This window comes from Acromyrmex echinatior, chromosome 19, assembly GCF_024713525.1.
Source record: "Acromyrmex echinatior isolate Ae372 chromosome 19, ASM2471352v2, whole genome shotgun sequence".
NCBI lineage: Eukaryota > Metazoa > Arthropoda > Insecta > Hymenoptera > Formicidae > Acromyrmex > Acromyrmex echinatior.
In genome coordinates this window covers 1,765,582-1,784,454 of record NC_141870.1, presented here as the reverse complement: position 1 = coordinate 1,784,454, position 18,873 = coordinate 1,765,582, and the positions used below count along the sequence as shown (strand labels likewise).

General features: G+C 31.2%; 2 protein-coding genes across 6 annotated transcripts in view; one reads left to right on the top strand and one right to left on the bottom strand.

Annotated features, from left to right (window-relative positions):
- Positions 1-399: 399 nt before the first annotated feature.
- LOC105146651 (uncharacterized) overlaps positions 400-18,873 on the bottom strand; it is a 31,828-nt gene continuing 13,354 nt past the window's right edge. For 3 of the 5 annotated variants that reach the window (XR_015548237.1, XR_015548235.1, XR_015548238.1), the window contains exon 5: positions 3,267-3,384. Coding sequence is in view for 1 of the 5 variants with exons in the window: in XM_011057053.2 (XP_011055355.1) it covers positions 2,890-3,384; positions 11,355-11,438 (579 nt within the window). In the remaining 4 variants the exon portion in view is untranslated. Of the gene's footprint in view, positions 3,385-11,354; positions 11,828-18,873 lie in introns of those variants that run through there. The other 2 variants (XM_011057053.2, XR_015548236.1) reach the window with 2 other exon arrangements.
- On the top strand, positions 8,545-18,816 carry LOC105146650 (uncharacterized). Its single transcript, XM_011057051.2, has 5 exons — positions 8,545-8,755; positions 14,416-15,066; positions 17,106-17,534; positions 17,648-17,914; positions 18,351-18,816. The coding sequence occupies exons 2-5, from the start codon at positions 14,516-14,518 to the stop codon at positions 18,499-18,501; spliced, it is 1,398 nt and encodes a 465-aa protein (XP_011055353.1). The 5' UTR covers positions 8,545-8,755; positions 14,416-14,515; the 3' UTR covers positions 18,502-18,816.

The window sequence follows — 18,873 nt, the reverse complement described above, 5'->3', positions numbered from 1 at the left end:
CCGTTTTAACTTCAATCAGACCTATTTCTATCAAAATATATGTATTTGCATAGAAATCCACAGATTAATTATTAGAATGAGTCAGCGCAAAAATTTGGACGATTAATGTCCATTTCTATCAATGTAGATTAATCTCGGTTTAATTTAATCCTTGTCTTTTTTAATTCTTAAACCTAGAAGATAAAACGTAAATATTACATTGATAGTTTACATCGAATATTGATTTATTGTAATCTTTATAACTAGTTTACGAATTTCTATGCAAATATGTATATTTTTAAAAGATAGGAATATAAAACTAGGATAGAATTTTTTTTGTTAGAAAGTAAAGATCAAAGACTAACTGGATCAGAATTGGAATTAAGATTATAAAGGAACATAAAATTATGCACAAAAATATTATTAGGGTGATAAGGATAGTTTATTATTAGAGTGAGAAAAGTTTGGTCACAAAGTTTTGTGATTATCAAATTATTAGCAATTTATATATTTACAAAATACTGGATTAGTTCATTAAATGCTAAAAATAAACATTCAAGATAATCACTTTTATTTTTAATGCAAACTTTAATTCAAGGTGTTTCGAGAACGTATCAACAATGACCACGCTCTTTTCACAGATAAATTCTTCCAGATAATCAATAGAATGACTTTCAATAATCAATAAAAATCTTCGTGCAGAGTTTATTGGTATATTAGATGTAACTCTCACTTCAAAGTTTTTTTTAAATGTACGTTATTACGTGAATATTGATTCGATAAAGACACAAAACTTTGTCACACAAACTTCTTTTGTGATTTTGTAGCATTTGACAATTATCTAGCGTAAAAAATTCTTTTTATGAAAGTTTTGAAATGGTACGGTAAATGCAGTAACGACGTTATTTAAGTAGCATTTAGCTAAAGTATATTTACAATAGCTCTTAAAAATGCATTTTACAATACTAAAATAAATCAATGGTACCGTTTGAGGCATGCATTTTTTATAGCGCTATAATTCGCCACTGGCAGATCTGTCTGATCGACGTATTCTAGCATTTAATTGTTAATCATGCATTCGTTTGACAATAAGATTCGCAAATATATGAAACATTGAACACGTCATAATTCTAAAGATACATTGCCGCATATTAATATTAATATACTTTGCAGTCTTATTTTGCATATGAAATATTCACGTTTCAATAAATGAGAATGAATTGAATTCAGATTTCAGATATTCACGAACGTTAAAATAAATTCTTTCCAATCTGAATGCGTCTTATTCATTTATAGGAATTGTATGGAGCACATTTCTATGGCTTTCAATATAAAAATAATTTTTTCTATGCAACATGTATACTGCTCAAAATAAAAGATGTAGTTTTTTTCAATGCAATTGACTCCAATTGAAAGTTGTACGCAAGAAGGTAATCTCAATTCAGTTTCGACTGCTAAAATTAGAATGTGCATTTCATTATGTAAAATATTCGTATAATAAAATGTTTAATTATATTTTATTTTGAATATTTAAATTCATATCAATTAAATAAAGAAAAAAGAAGTGAAAAGGATTAGAAATACTATAGTGAATGTTATTTGTTTTTCTTTTATCAACAATATATTTAAGAAATTGAAGAACACGTATGTGCCAGTTGCTTGAAGAGGATAATCAAAGTATGCTTAGCAAAGTGCATTGTAAGTTGGTATTCACACAGATCTATTTTCGTATACGGAATAATGTATAAATAATGCTGAAAGTTGTAGATGATCGTATTTCACAATGCAGACGTCTATTATATTTTACAGTGCCTGGTGATATTTATATCTTCGGATCGTTCGCATACGTAATTCAAAAAGCTTATTAAATATGGATTAGAAGATTGAATTCGTAATCACGTAAGTGAAAGATCAGATTATTTTCAGACGAAATAACATTGAAAGATCATATCGCCTTAGCGTCCAACAATATCGATCATGCTAATTTCGAATAAATCTAAAAAAATTTGTCAATTTTACTTGTAGGTTTGAGCATATTGATTAATTACACAAATACACGTGCACTTGTTATCAATCGTAACGATAATAATCTAAATCAGTTCCTTACAGAAATGTAATAACCAGTTTAGTATTAAAAATAAATAAAACAAATTTATTGAGATAGTAATTAATTATTTATTTGAAGTATAATGAACAATGGTGCTTTTAATATTTAAAATAAATAATTACTGTTTTACAATATTTAAGAATTCGACAATTTATTAAATTTCTGTAAGGGACGCAATGATAATATTCGAAAACACAAAAATAAAGAGTCTAAATTTTTATAGAACTATGTTTCACGATCGGACGCTTGGATGAAAAATTTCTAACTATTTTATAAATTGAAATCTACGGTGAATCTACGAACAACAGTTACTGACATATGCATTTGTAATACGACTTGCAATACTTATCTAAATATTAAAAATGTAACAGTCTATTCGTATTAAGGAGAAGGATTTTTTTTTATGCTATATACTTAGCGGGGTGTCAGGAAGTATTTTTCATTTCTTTATTGTGTTGTAATCTACGCAAACAATCGGAATTCTAATCGACAAATATTAAATGAATATTCACTTTGCGAAAATATTCCCATTTTTCAACTCGTACTAAAGTCGTTCGCTGTTCCGCAAAAGAAATTAATTCTCTTAAGCACTAATTGACTAGTATTAAAAGATCGATCAATAAAGGTCGAACCTATATTATTCTTCTAATCTTATTACGAGTCTGTACGAATTTCTACACCATCCATTTATTTCTCAGGTAAATTAGTAATAATCAAACTTCAAGAATTCTACAATCGAAAAAAACTTTATACCTTCTTTTTCGTCATGGATAGGAATACGTCAGATCATCTTGAAGATAAAATTAATGTTCGGACGATGGTTGGTTGACCCTCTGTAGAACCTCTGATCCAACTGTCTCTTTGTCCCTCAGGATGGCCTCCACATCCTTCTCAAGTACCTGCTCCCTGTTGTACAGCTGGAATCTATAAGCGGGCTCATTCACCAGCACGCTTTCCTCGGCGGTGCTCTTCGCGTCTTCCGGGGCGAGGAAGAACCTCGCGCGACCTTCGCACTTCCGTCGGTAGTCCGGATTGTCCGGTGCTGGACGGTGGCAGGAGTCGCAGACGGTGTCGGTGCGCGATGTGCACGGATGAGCCTCGTACAAACCCGGGCCACATCTGGCGCAATTCCAGCAGGGCTGCGTGCTGTGATGCGGGCTGTACGTACCACTGGGGCATCGCTCGCATACGGTGTCGCGGCCGCGAGCGCAACGGCTAATCACGCCCCAGCCTGGACCGCATCTGCTGCAGTGCGAGCCTTCCCGATGGTGCCTGATGTGAGGCCTGCTCTCAACCGCCTGGAAACAGAACGGCAGATGGTTAGTGCTCCGAAAGGTGAAATTCGTTGGGACGGCGAGCGAGTGACTCTATGTCCCGATTTTTTTTAAATCGAAAGGATTTAAAAATTGACTGTATCGATCCGACCACTTGACCCAGAATGCCATTTGTGAATAATTAAAGAGTCTAAAATTGTATTTCTGCATGCGTTCCTTCAGGCAATGTAAAGTTATTTTCTCAAGAGACATTGTTTTCTGAAAGCTCCACGTCGCGATCTTTTAGGATCAGATCTTCGAAAGGTTTTAAAAATTGACCGTACAATCAATCCGACCACTTGGCATGGTCGAATGACATTTGTAAATAATTGAAGAGTCTTTGTAAAACTGTATTCCTGCACGTGTTTCAAAACTGTTTTCTAATGAGGCTATTTTCTAAAGACTCCACGTTACAATTTTTTGGAATCTTCGACAGAATTTAAAAACTGATTACACGATCCACGAAACGAGTTGGTTTTAAGTGATATTTGTGGATAATTAAAGAAAATTTGTGAATAATTAAATTATTTAAAACTGCGATATAAAGTTGTTTTCTAAAAAGGATTTGTGAGCAGAGCAAATAAATATCGTACTAGAATTAGAATAGTCGGTTTATTATTACTGATGGATATTACTTTTCTACTATTCTTAATATGAATTGATAAAATGTAATTTCAACCGTTCAACAACAGGTGCACTGAAGAAGGCGGCCACCTGACTTCGAGGGAACACCTTGCGCCTTTCTTCCGCCTACTTCGAGCAGATCGAGAGACGCGATATATGAGCCTCTCTACTCTCTCACGCATAAAATGTTTGCTTTTAATACGTTAGGATATCCGCTACACTTTCGCCGACTAATTTTCCCAAAATAAGTCAGTCTGATCGATTGAGAGATCCATAACTTTCTCTCAGTTTAAAATACTTTCTAAATATCATAATATATCATTACAATAAATTTAAATATATTAAATAAAATAATTAACATAAAATAATAACATAATTAAATATATTTAAAAAAATATATTACTATTAAATATATTACTGCCTTTCCCCATGCATTCCATTGTAATTACAATAATATTTTATATCATCTCAAGAGATCTCAGTCTAAATTTTGGATTCATATAGTCAATGAAATTTTGATGACAATTGGCTTTATATATTTTCCGAGAAACACGTGCGATGGTAGTTAAATTTTTAACACCGTTTGTCTCACACAAAAGACTTTTGCCCACTGTATTTCCCGAAAGGCGAACGTTATCGTTTGACCACAGAGGTTTGGCGACAAGTAACAAATAAAATAAGAACAAGAGGTAATTCTTTTCTACAGCAGCTGTTGGCAGCTGCTTCGTGCGGCACGCGCCGACGGTCACCACGCATCACGCGAATCGTTAGCACCGGGCCTTAATTTGAAACCCTTCACCTTACCTCTGCGAGCACACCATTGTCGTCGTACATTGTATCGTGGACTTGCCATCGAGCTTCTCACGACATGGATTATTGAAAAAATGATATTAGTCTTTCCTAGAAACAATTTTGTACTATCAACTCTCGTACAATGAACGAATGTGTGTAATAATATCTGTAATTTGTGGGAAGAATCAGAAGTCGTGAGATTTTATTGCCAAGAATGCTTTCTTAAAATTATATTGTCTTTTACACGAAATTGCAAATTCGTAAGTGATGTAAATTGATATATAAGCGTACGGTATTCAGAGAATAATTTTTAATTTCATTTTAAAGATGTTGTACATCTTTATGCTCTCATTTACGTAACTAGGATTAATGTTTTGTATAAAAACTAATTTTATGAAAAATTTTGATTTTCGTTGTACGTTGTTGATAATACAAAATTGTTCCTAAGAGAAACAACATTTATTTTTTCGTAATTTGCAATTGGACGGTCATAATTTTTTATCATAGATTTTATCTCATCAATTTAGGGTTGCGTTTACTAAATTAGTAAAGGGTTACGACCCTTCAAAGTAACTACTTTATCAAGCCAGCGCATTCACAGTATAATAAACAGACAATAATAAACCGTCGAATATTCAATAAGTTTTAAATAAATTCCTCAACGAATTAACTTTCAGAAAAGAGGGAATACAAGAGTGAAAACAAATATAAATGAAATTTTGTTCTTCACTTAACTTCGAAGTTTGGCGTAATAGAATTTTAATGGAAGATTGTATTGAAGGTGATGCCGAAGTGAGTTAAGAACTGAAGAACTACGGTTGAGGTTTATAATTCCAGCGGAGAGCGAGAATACTTCGTAAGAGCATCAACAAGCAAGAAACATCGATCTTCGGAGCTTCTCAGAATTGCTCCAAGTGGGAGAGAACGTTGCATTCTTCGATGGAAATACTCTCGAGGATTTTGCAACAGTCAAGAAGACACGAAGACGATTTTGCCTGTGCAAGTGATTTATCGATTGGAAAAAAAGTTCATTTGTAGAAACCGCAGAACATTCTTGTACTCGGTACTACGAGTCGACGAATCATCACTCAGAGCTTCGACGCTGTGCTCGAACGATGCAGAGAGCTGACCAAAGAGAAAGAGAGGCATTGGAAGCATTCTTTAGCGATTTCCGATATTTCTTTTCGCCGGTTCGAGAATTCTGTCATCGCGAGAGCACGTTGTAAACCGATTATGCGCCGTGGAAAGGAAACACAGGCTTTACGAGTCTGAGGAACCCAATAGTATGCCAATAAATGTCTGCGTAATTAGACACTTAGAAGAAATGTGTTGAATAGCTCGATATCTTCTTGTAACGTGAAGATACATTTTTTAAATATAACTTTCAGAGATATAAGATCTGTTAGCGTTGCTTGCACTTTTTTCATTCAACATCTTCACTTTCTCTCTTTTCAAAGCTCAAATGTATTGTACATCTATTTCATTTTAAATTTTTTGGGAATTTCAAGCAATGTGAACAGATCTATAGACTTGACAGGGCAAAAAGCCAGGCGAGGTCTGTTAACGATCCGTAACAACGATGACGGAAGTAAAGTTACGCTCATAGTGCGACGAGTATGAATAGAAACTTCCGGTATGACGAACAGAACGGAAGCGGTAATTGCTGGTCCCTTTGTATCCCGCTTCTGCTTCTATTTTCTTTCTTTTTTTCTAGTCGATACATCGATATCGATAAATTTCAAACGAATAGACGGCGCGATGGATGCGCATACCACGTGACGTAAAACTTTGATGACGTTCATCCGATCGGTCAGTTTCATTGTAATAAAAGCTCTTTGCCGCTTTATTTAAACATTTTCTTTTTTTTTACGAAATCAACGATTTTAAAGAATTTAGCTGTAACTGAAAAGTACAATAAGTAAAATAACTAAAAACAAGTAATTAAAAAGTATAAGTGATTGAAGGCAAGTGATTGAAAAATCAAAACCTCAATGTCCGGAAACTTTGAAAGTGGTTTCCATTGAATTTATTAATTTCGTGATTGGTAGTAATTATCTTTTACTCTGTCACGTCTTCGCGACCACGAAGATAATTAATGATGAAAAAAGAAGGAAAGAATTTTGAGTATAATACACGCGTGCACGAGCGCTTTGAGGGTAGCTGAAAAGACACGCGCATGTGAATAGGGTGGCGAATTATTCCTACCCGATTCACCCGAAGGAACGTGGCCTACTTCCATTTGTCACCGGAAGAGGTGGATACCTCGCGCACGAGAAAAAAAAATTGCAGTAATTTTGAAGCCAAATGGAGACACGTTCCAAACGTTATTACAGGATAAGACGTTTCGTGCTCGTCGTCGATGCACGTACTTTACTGTACAGATTGAATCTCTACGATTTCTCAGTCTGCCAATACTGATTGAAATATATTTATCAAATTCGTCAAACTTGTATAAATACTTCCTACATTTACAAAAATGAGTAAAAAAATTAAGTGAACAAGAAATATTAATTAATTGAATGGAAGAGATTATCGAATAATTTTAAATATAATATAATTAATATGAGAAATGTGTGTACTTTCTAGTTTTCTCTCAATTATATCATTAATATTTAAAGATATTCGATATTCCTTTTCGTAGAGCCATCGAGACTCACGAGTATCTATCCTATAATATTCTGGATTCTATATATTTATAATCTTTTGATACTTTCAATATTTCCTTACGTTATTTCCGCTTTCGAGCGAACCGCAAAGTCCCGATACTTTTAGAGAAGGGCACCGCCAAATTGCAACAAGCAGTACCTGCGGAGTCACGCCAGACTGGGTTCCCCCTGTCCTCTTTGTGTGTGTGTGTGTGTGTGTGTGTATGTGTGTAGACTTCCGAGCACATCAGCCGGCTCTACTTCCCGGAGGAAGACGCTGGGTTACCCCGAGGGTGAATCCACAGTCGCAGCTGCCTCGAGAACCACGATAATTATCTTCGGTCGCTACGCACCCTATTGTTCCGTGAACACTCCGCCCTCCGCATATTCTATAAATCGGAGGAAGCTACCATGCACCTGGATACGAGGGAGGAAGGGAGATAAAAGCATATTCTTGTATCTGTTTTAACGTCGCGAATAATTTGCATTAATTACAAAACTCATCTTCCAAATAAAACTTGATATTTTTTTGAGAATGTTCTTCTGAAAAAAAACTTGAAATGTTGCAAAAATAAATGTTACGTAAAAAACAAAGATTAATTACTTAGAATACTTAATTTATAGATTAATTACTTAGAATATATCATTATCGAGCGAGGCAATATTGTTATTATCAATACGTAAATTTTACGTTTAAGAAGCCAAGTGTCCAAACTGATAATGGACCAAATTTTTGAAAGCTCGTCTTCGCTTTAAGACATGACAAATTGGATCCTTTAATGACACTGAAGGCAGCGTTCAAGGTAACACTAAAGTCAAATTTGCAATATCATTCTAAATAATAATAAATCACAGCTGAATTTAACAATGTCCGCATTAAGTATTTTTTCTAACAAACATTAATATTTCTGCGACGCAAAGTTTCGCAAGTGATAATTAATAAAAAAAAATATAAAAATTAATATAAAACAGGAAGTAAAAAAACAGTGAGAAAAACTCACGATCATTATAAACAACATTGCGTGTTAGATTGCGATCATTAGAATTTTATATTCGTCAGCGAACGAGTGCCTTTTATATTTGTTTAGAGCATATATAAGAATACAGAGCATATATAAGAATAATCATGACAACATCGCTACAAGGAAATCGCATCTCAAATTCTCTTACGATGCTAATAAATATCAGTATCTTTTGAAGACTTCATCAGTCACATAAAATCTCTCAGCCGATTTTACGTGCTCTCAAGGCGCCATTCATCAAACGGATTCTTCCATGCTGATAACTTACAATACGTAAGTATGTGAAACTTCAACGAGTTCATGCCCTTCCTGTGCAATGCCGTGCTAACAATTGGACATTCATATCCCTTTCCCTTTCTTTAGACCTTTTTTTCCCTGATTTCTCTTTACATCTCGTTTCGCGATTCGGCCTGTGTCAAATATGTCGTATTTTTCTTCGAATCTACATAGTCGTGTTATGAAGTACCGTTTTATAAATAATTATTTTGTCATCATGTGTCACATCGCCGTATCGTACCGAGACTGTAATTTATTGATAATATATTGATTGATAATTTATTGAATGCGCGAATAGTGAGGCATTGCATATAGTATATTACATCAGCACAGAAAGTAATAACACCTTTTCCTTAGGTACATCTGTGACAATAGTTCAGTATGTAACTCTCTCCCTAATTCATTGGCTTTGTTTCGTATTATTTGTGAACATCATTTGTCTGAGTTTATACATATATTTTCCCTCTTTTTGTTCTTTTTTATAACTAATTTTCTTTAATTCTTCTAAATTTTTGTTCTGTATTACGTTTGCTTTAATTTATTTGTTCTTAAAGATCTTAGAACGATAATAAACGCCTTATCCCTCTTTATCTTTTTTTTCTTTATCTTATCTGTCTTTCTTTTTCTCAGTTTGAAACTCATTATTATAAATGTTCCCTGTGCCTATATACGGAGTCGTAGGAATGCAAAGAAATCAAAGGTTGAGTAAAGCATCGTGAAAATCGCGTTCCGAGCGGAACCGCCGCTCCGGATTCCCATGCCATGTTAATGAGTCTCATAAAATATGGCATACCCCAGTGAACCGAATAACTCGCTGACACATGTGCGTAACGTGTGAATGTAGCGGGTGGTAGTACATATTTTCGAATATCGTGCAATAGTGTCGCAGATAACACGTGATATTATATATTTTGCATTCAATTTTTTACTCTTATCAATATGTACGTAAAAAGTTTGTAACGTAATGCATTGCAAAATAAATTAGATTTACATAAAACATTAATTGCGTAAAACAACTTTGATTATTTTCTGTAACACTTAATCGATTTCATGCTTCTTGAATTAGTCAAATTTCTATTTCACTTAACTTCGTCTCCCTTAACGACGTATTTTAGATTTTAAAGAAGAAAATATTATATCAATTGTATTAGGTGTTGGAATTAATTCGTAGCGTTTTACAAGTGATGGGAAGTACTTTCATTAATGTATTTTTTAATGCTCATGTGAAATAAATAACATTCTTTCATTAAAAAACGCTACGAATTAATTCCAACACCTAATAATTATTTTATAAAATTACAATTAATTATAATTATATTAGCATTTTAAAAATACATCTACTATATACAATACAAATAATTCTTATTATTTAAGTAAAAACTACTTTAACTAGATAATCAATAATAAAAATGACATCTATCAAAAAAATGCAAGAAATAATAGAGTCTAATTTTTATGAGGTATTTAATTTTGGAATAAGTTGATTGAAACTTCTTATTTTTTATGACAAAATCTATTAACTGTAATAAACAGAAGAAATATTTTTTTGTGCGCGATTTCGACATCTCTTATAAATTATATTTTACAGATAAATATTGCGTAAGTGTTAGCAGTTTGATATTTCTGGCTTGACCTTCGCAAGAAACGATCTCTCATATTTCTTTATCCGCATCTTTTTATTGTTATGAAATTGCAAATTCACGGTCGTGAGAAATGATTTTATCAGTGATATTTTTTAGCCAAGCGAATCACATGATAATAATTATCATGAAATCAATATCGAAATTCTGTCTGCTTTCGCACGACAATTACTATCTTGGTCATTCTTCCTCGCCCTGCATTCGCGCTTTATGGATCCAGTCAATAATTAGTCTCTCCAATGTCTCTCGTTTAACAGAGCTCAAATAGCGCTTGAAATTACGCTGCACCCGAGATCGTAACACGGGAATTTCAGAGAATTTTAAAGCAAAGATAATAGAAAAATACCTCCAATTATTCTCTCTTTATCAGCGATGTATCTCATTCAATTGAAATTTACGTGAAAACGTTCAATTCAAGATTATTTTTAACAAATCTCATCATTCTTGCGGATTATGCCAATGCAATTAAATTTTTCCTCCTCCGGTTTACCGTATTAATAAGAAATACAGGAATATCGAACACATGCAATTTTTTTCTCAAATGAATAATAATTTATTCCTATATTCAGGTAAATCTAATCAGGCACTCTTTTGTTGCGTTAATACATTTTTTAATCTTTATCAGATTACTTCTATAAAATTGTTCGTGTCACCAAATTCTGTGATTGAATACATTTTCTCTGATTAATTGACATCTGATCATTAATTCTCGAACTTTAATTCTGTTGCTTATCTCATAAAAAAATTAATGCAAATATGTATAAACCTAGACATATTTATTTACAACACTTATATAACTAACTAATTATTTCGGTTTTAAAAATAAGATTAATTTGCAGATTTCCATGATAATTGTAATAATTTCCATAATGGAAATCAATCTAATATTTTTGCAAATATATGAAAATGTATTCTATAAAATATATTCAAATTTTCGCTTCGAAAAGAATACGTACCTTAATAAATACAGTTAACGTGTAGACGATGATAATAGTCAGCATCACGCATCGATTGCGGATTAGTTTTCGGCGATTATCCATTGTCTTTTGAATTCTATTCTTCGTGCTTGCCACTTCAATCAAAATCACTTCTTTTTTTTTTTCGAAAATTACGGTATATTCATAACTTTATCTGCATCAGGATATACTCGTATTCAAATGAGAACAATGATCTCGCGCTTTGATCTCGATTTAGAGAATAGTTTATCAAAATAATTTACGATTAAATTAACACAACAAACGCGGATAAAATGATTTTTATGGCACTCAAAGTTTAGGATAAAATATTTCTACGTCAGCCAAGAATAAAATTCGTTTAGCTGATCGTTGTAATGTTACCTCGGTGAAGGTTCAACGTGAATTGAAAGGAGTGCATCGGTGCAGCTGTTACTGTTGAATACGCGCCCGGTCACGTGGCCTTTCGTGTCCCTCTTCGTCTTTAGGATTCGGATCAAGTCATCCAACATTCGAATTTTTGTAGAGCGACCGTATATGTGAATAGACTGCTAGATACACTGATACACTATTGCAAATACCTCGGGCTTTGTTATATTTACGAGAATTCTTTTATAAGACATTTAGTAAATTTCATTTGTGATAACCGAAAATAAAACGATGGTCTTTGCTGATCGTGCGATCAAATTCTATGACCAAATATATTTTCTCAGATTAGTTGATATTCGATTATTAACTTTGTTATATAAAAGAATTGATGTAGCTTGTAAATATGTGTATATTTATTCAGTTACACAACAAATTATAATTATATTGGCTAACCTATTAGAATAAGATTTGTGTAGATTTGTATCTTGCAAATGTAAAAAAAAATGTGCTCAGGAAAATTGTGAAGCTTTTAAACGTTTTAAAATAAAACTATTAATAGTTGTAAAGTTATTAAATACTGGCAATATATCGTTTAATTAAGTGTACGAAGTTAATACGTAAATTCTTATTGGAATAAATAAAAATCTCTCGAAAATTCGATTGCTAATTAGTATTTATATCAGTTATCTTGCATTTGTTTTACCAACAGCTGAACGTTTCATAATAATGTTTAAATTTGCTGTCATTATTGCACATTAAAATAAACAATTTGTGAAGCAAGTGTGCATTCTTTTACAATTGGACAGTAAATATTCACGACATAATTAGTACTGTTGAAAAAATTTGTTATTCACAAATAATAACAAATAATTAAAACATAATTTTCTAAAATAAATTAAATAACTACCGTTTATAAATTTTTTTAAGAATACTTGCAATTTTTTTACATTTTACGAGAAGTTAAATATCTCGGGAAAAAAATTCGCAAATTGAATTTATAAAAGTAGTATATGTGCAAAAAAAGTAATATCAATAATTCTTTACATGAATAGATAAAACTGTACTACTTCGATTTTAAATGCAATTTTTTATTCGTGTCAAATCGCACGATATCCAATAATAATATTTTCTCCAACGTGAAAATATTGGAAAATAATACGCTCTCTCCTCCTCGAAATTTTTGTTCGTAGCATTTTTCGCAACAAATGATCGAGAAATAGAGAAACGTTTAATTTAAAACTTGATTCCATCATATTCTGAACGAATATATCCCATTCATAAATAACAACTCGTCTGCGACCATTGCATGTGCCATTATATCCTATTGTATCAACTACTTATTATATGAGTTATTTTCTCGTTACTTGATATTACCGACATGAAGGATGAAAGTAATGCATCGGATTACAAGGGTTTTTCAGGTAGAATACTAAATAAAATCAGATTTAAAGTTAAAAAAATATCTTCCAACAAGAATAGCTATTGCTAGAAAAACAAAAATCATTTTTTGGAAAATTTAATGTCTTTTTCCTTCTCTGGAGGGAGGTGTTATGATAACCGATAGACGAAATATTTTGTCAATCTTCCTCAAAATAATCACAAAGAAGGTCAAGGTACAAGAATATACTCACACATTTTATCAGAAATTTAAAAAAAATTAATAAAAATGATGCCCCCACCAAAACAAAACAAAACATCCATTCCGACAATCTTGACAGAATATAAAAAAAGTAAGTATTTAAATACAGACACAGTGAGAAAATGTAAAGTACACGATGTAGAAACGAGGCTCTAAAGGTACGTACTGTATCTCAAAATTATAGATATTTTCTCAGAAAAGAAAATGAATTAATGAAATATTAGCGGTCATTATAATTATAATTATTTTTAAAGATTAAATTACAATTTTTTTTTAATTTGTAGAATATTCTTTTATTTTCAATATTGCTTTTCTCGGTAGACGTAGGCCCGGTATCACAAATGTAAGATTATTAACTTTAATCTCGGTTTAACTTACTATCTTATTTTCTTCTAATTATAAAAATAAGAACTAGAATAAAAGTTAGTTGAATTGAGATTAAAATTGAATTAGGTAAAAAGATAAATAGTTTAAGTTAAACTGAGATTAAAATTAATCTTAAATTTGTGGAACCGGATTGTAATAAACTTCGTATTCTCTGATTTTATTGTTATAGTAATTGTGCTTTATTAGAAAGGGAATGCAATGTATTCAATATATTGAATTGCATCTCTTATCAGTCATAATAGGCTATTTAAATTTTACATGTAGTTCGTTAAGGCACCCAGTTGCACCAACGTTACTTTAATTTTAAAGTGAAATTTAAAACTCTCTTTGCCTCTGTCTCTTTTCAGTTTTAAAACGAGATAGAAAGATTTTAAGTTTCGCTTAAAATCAAAGTAATGTTGATACAACCGGGCCTAGGAATTACAAGTACATTGCTTGGAAAATAATTTATAGAAAATCATTAGAAAATATACAATCACATAACATTTCTTCCTTATACACATTTACAATATACATTTACGTTTTAAAGTATTGAAATACGTTTATGAAATATGTTCATATCCTTTACTCACAAAATAAATATATATAAATGTATATAACAATAACAAATCACCATTTTATTCGTTTTTTTATTTTGTTATTTTATTATAATGTTATTTTATATTATAGGTTTGTCTGAAGCAAATACCATCACCAACAAAATTAATTATAAAATAGAAAAATAGAAAACGGAAGTGATAACAGCTAGCACTTGATAGAGCAGAAACAAATGGAAATGATGAATGATGACAAATCAGATTGTATAAAACAAAATCATATTCAGGATATCATGAAAGAAATCAAACCAAGTACAAAAAATGAAAGCAATGGCATCGATAAAAATATAGACAAAAACGAATACTATGAACTTGTAGAGGCAAAAAATACCGTTAAATACATCAAATATGTTCTGACAAGAATGAAGCCTATAATCGATCAGAATTCTGCGAAACCAAAGGATTATGATAAATGGACGGAGGAAGAACAATACAAACACATTGCAGATAATATAAAAACATATATCCCAAATATACCACAATCCTTATTATTTTTTTTATCAGGCTCATTATATCGAGGAGATTGTGGTCGAAATTCGACGGACAAACCACTCTGGCTGGACATGAAAAAATTCCAGAGAGGTCAAAAATTCGTGCTAGATCATTTTGGCTCAATTTTTTTCGCTAATGCATTATCGCTTTTTCAATTATTCGCTATTGCAGATGGTCTTAAACCGCTTATTTTTAGCAAACAATCTCACACGCCGTATTTATCGTTTAAAAGGTATGAAGATTTGGGTAAAATCTCGTAGTTATAGTCTATTCTTATACTTTAAGATCATCTTCAAGAATGTCTTAAGATGCTAATGCGACTCTGTGATTGACTTAAGGCAGTCTTAAATAAAAACTGACTATGAAATCGAATCAGGACTTGTATTTATAGCGTTTCTGCTGAAGACTTGAAATTAATGAAACTATAGTCAGAGGTGGAATAGGTGAAAAATTCATAATCGTGATTTAAATGAACAATTCTTACTCTTGAGAAAAAACATTATGATATTCAACTTTGAAATTTATAACAACTAACTGAGCCTTGAGGCGAGAAAAATAAGAAAAAACACAGGAAGAAATTATATCTTTGCAAGTATTTATTTAATTCTAAATCAGATGTTATTGCTTTATTTGCATTACAATACAAATAATAAAAAAATATAGCGTATTTATGTCTATAAATAGTACTATATAAATATTATATCAAGAGAAGTGATAAAAATTATTGGTGTATTTTTAAAATATTTGAAAATTATATTACGTATTATTAAAATGTTTTTTTTAATGTTCAGAAACATCACATTATTAAGTAATATTTTAACGATATTTCTAAATTATATGAAAACATTGATAAAATTCATATAAAATCAATATTAAAAAATGTTGATTTAATTTTTTGCTTACTAAGATACGTTATAATATAATATGTATAGCTATTAATACATTATTTGTGTTATAAAATCAGATTAATTTATAACAGATTAATCTAGAGATTGAAATATAGAAAAACATGAAACAGATAAACTGTTTGCTAAGAGAATTCATTAGATCGAATCAGAAATAGTCGGTTGAATTGATCATTTGACTATAGCAGTGATTTGATTAGAGCTGGGATTTATTTGCACATTTCAGCCGATTTTCAGCTTGATTCTTGTCCCTTATTTCAATCGATTCGAATAATTATTTCTAGTAGAGATATAATTTATTGACTTAAGCTTTATTATTTAAAGTTTACTTTTCGTCGAATTAAGTATTTAAAATTTAAAATATTTGTTTTTAAAATTTAAATAATAAGTTAATTAATTATTATCTAGTAAATTAATTATTAATTCATTAGTTTTTAAACCTAATTACATATAATTCCAATATTAATTAACAATACGAATTTGTGATAATTAATACTGATTAATCTTATTAGGATTAAATGTGAAAACGTTTTTGAATATTCGACATCATTTAGCATCATTATTTTTCAACCTTGGTCGACATAAAGAAGCTCAATTCATAATCAGTCATGTATTTTATGAAAGATGTTGCATAAATTTGTCAATTGGAATTTGACAAATTTGTGCAACATCTTTCTGAAAGTTTGCGTGTGTATCTGTGTGGCTAATGTTGTTATTACTAATATTGTATACAATTAAATTTTGAGCAATAAAATGTGTATATGGAATTTTAATTTACGCAATATTACATGATTAATCGTGAAAGAAATCTTTAATGATTGAATCAGGTTTGATTACTACATCCAGCATTTTTTAGACAATTCCCATATAGAGTTTTCGATCGGTCCAGTACTGGGCTAGTATTACGACTGTCATAGTTTAGATATTGGCAAACTACTGGCCTAATACTGACTAAATATTGCACTGAAAAAAAGGATTGATGCAACAAATTAGATGATAAAATATGGCATAGTATTTTTAATTGATTGCAGTCAATTAAAAATGCTATGCCATAGTTTACCATATAATTTGCAGCCAATCTTTTTTTTCAGTGTGGATAATAATTTCGGTATTGACAGATTGTACTGGCCCAGACATTTTAGCTAGTCATTTACCAATGCAGATGACCAATGCTCTGTACTGGCTGACAGAACTTTGGCTGTCATTTGACAACCAGTCATTTGCCAGTAATAGCCCAGTACTAGTTAACGGAACCTTGCTGTCAGTTTTGACAGTTGTAGTGTTGACTAAGTGTTGATTTCATTGTAAGGGGCGACCCTACAGATTGGTCGAATATTTGATAAGAAATTTCCAATTTTCATTGAAGGTATTTGTCTACGGCTTGTCATATAAGAAATTGGATGACGGAAGATCCATGGACCGTGGGCACGCGAGCATATAACGATATACAAATTGTGCGTAGAATGCACCGTGCAATCCGATTGAAACTCTGTGAACATGATACTGAGGAAATCGATATGGCTTCTAAAATTCCAAATCCATGGTGTCCTGATAGAAAAACAATTTTAGAAGATTTATCTTCCTGTCCACATCCGACTATAGAAAATGGTTGTATCCATCTATTGATCAAACCCAAAGGGTTGAATCAAGCAGATATGTCAGCCACACAATTCGCTTTCATGGGGATAATTTTGTTATATCCTCAAAAATTCGGCATTTATGCTAGCGATGAAGATATGGCAGCTTTTTGCCACACATGGAGAGGTATAGGATATCTTCTTGGCATAGAAGATCAGTAAGTAAAAGTGGTTTCCAAAAAGTTTTTCATTCCTTGAATATTTTCCTCATTTGAAAAATTCTATGTCTCATTGGAATTCTCGTATTTGATGGAAACATATGAATGTCTAGATACAATTTCTGTTGCGGAAGTCTGGAGGAAATTAAACAAAGATCACACGACTTTATCGAAGTTTGGATGAAACCCTTTTTGAGGCAAGTAACGCCCGAATGGGAACATATGCTGAGATGCATGATGGAAGGCAATTCTTATTATGATAATTTTTTCACATTCAAGATGGCACTACTGTTTATCACCAATTTATTGAATATAGATATGCCACGTACGCGAAGTACGCTCACTTATTATGAATGGTTTAAACTCAGTCTAAGTCAATTGTGAGTAGAACACAAGCCAGATAATAATTAAGTATAATGCGCAAAAATCCTTGTCAAGTTAAAAAACGAGAAGTTGATTATTAACAAAACAAACTTAACGACCTAGACTATTTTTCATAAATAAACAAAGATCAAATATTTCAATTTCAGTTAATTAATCGGTTTAATAAAAAAATTTTTATTACTTGAAAAATCTCTATTATGTATGATAATTTATTATATTTATATGGAAAAAAATGTAAAATTTGTATGTTTAAAGAATTATATAATATGATAGGCTACTATCGCAATGTATTATATCAAGACTCGTTTGTAGGACATAGACTATAAAAAATTAAAGTGTAATGCGAAATTTTATTGTGTTTTTATTACTCATCTAAATTAAGTTTCCACTCACAATAATAACATTTATAATGATTTCTTTCTATGATTTCAGCTTGATACCCCGTGTTATGAAGATACGATTTGTAAGAGAGTTTCTGAATAAAAACCTTCATAAGAAATTCGATAAAGCAGTCAAATATGGATCTAAAAAACATATGGAACTTAAAAAGAGATCTGAAAAGACTTTAGCTGAGGGCCGATAATATTTGTATACAGGAGTTTTATTTATATACATTATTAGGTATTATAGTTAATAAACATTAGCATTAATAGGTATTAATATAATAATAGATATCAATGTAAAATGATATTAGATCATATTGTGTTTGATAGCTTAAGTTATGGCTAAGTTATGGAATAATCATAGTAAATTGACAAATACGAAAAAATTTATATTACTCATGCTATTAAACTTTTACACATAAATCAGAATATCATTTATAACATTTCTATGAAATATGTAAGGCTAAAGTACTTTTTGTAATAAAAAAATCCCATTAACACAAATAAAATAAAAATTACGTCTATTTTTACTATTTAAGATAAATACTAAGAAACACCTATACATACGTTTA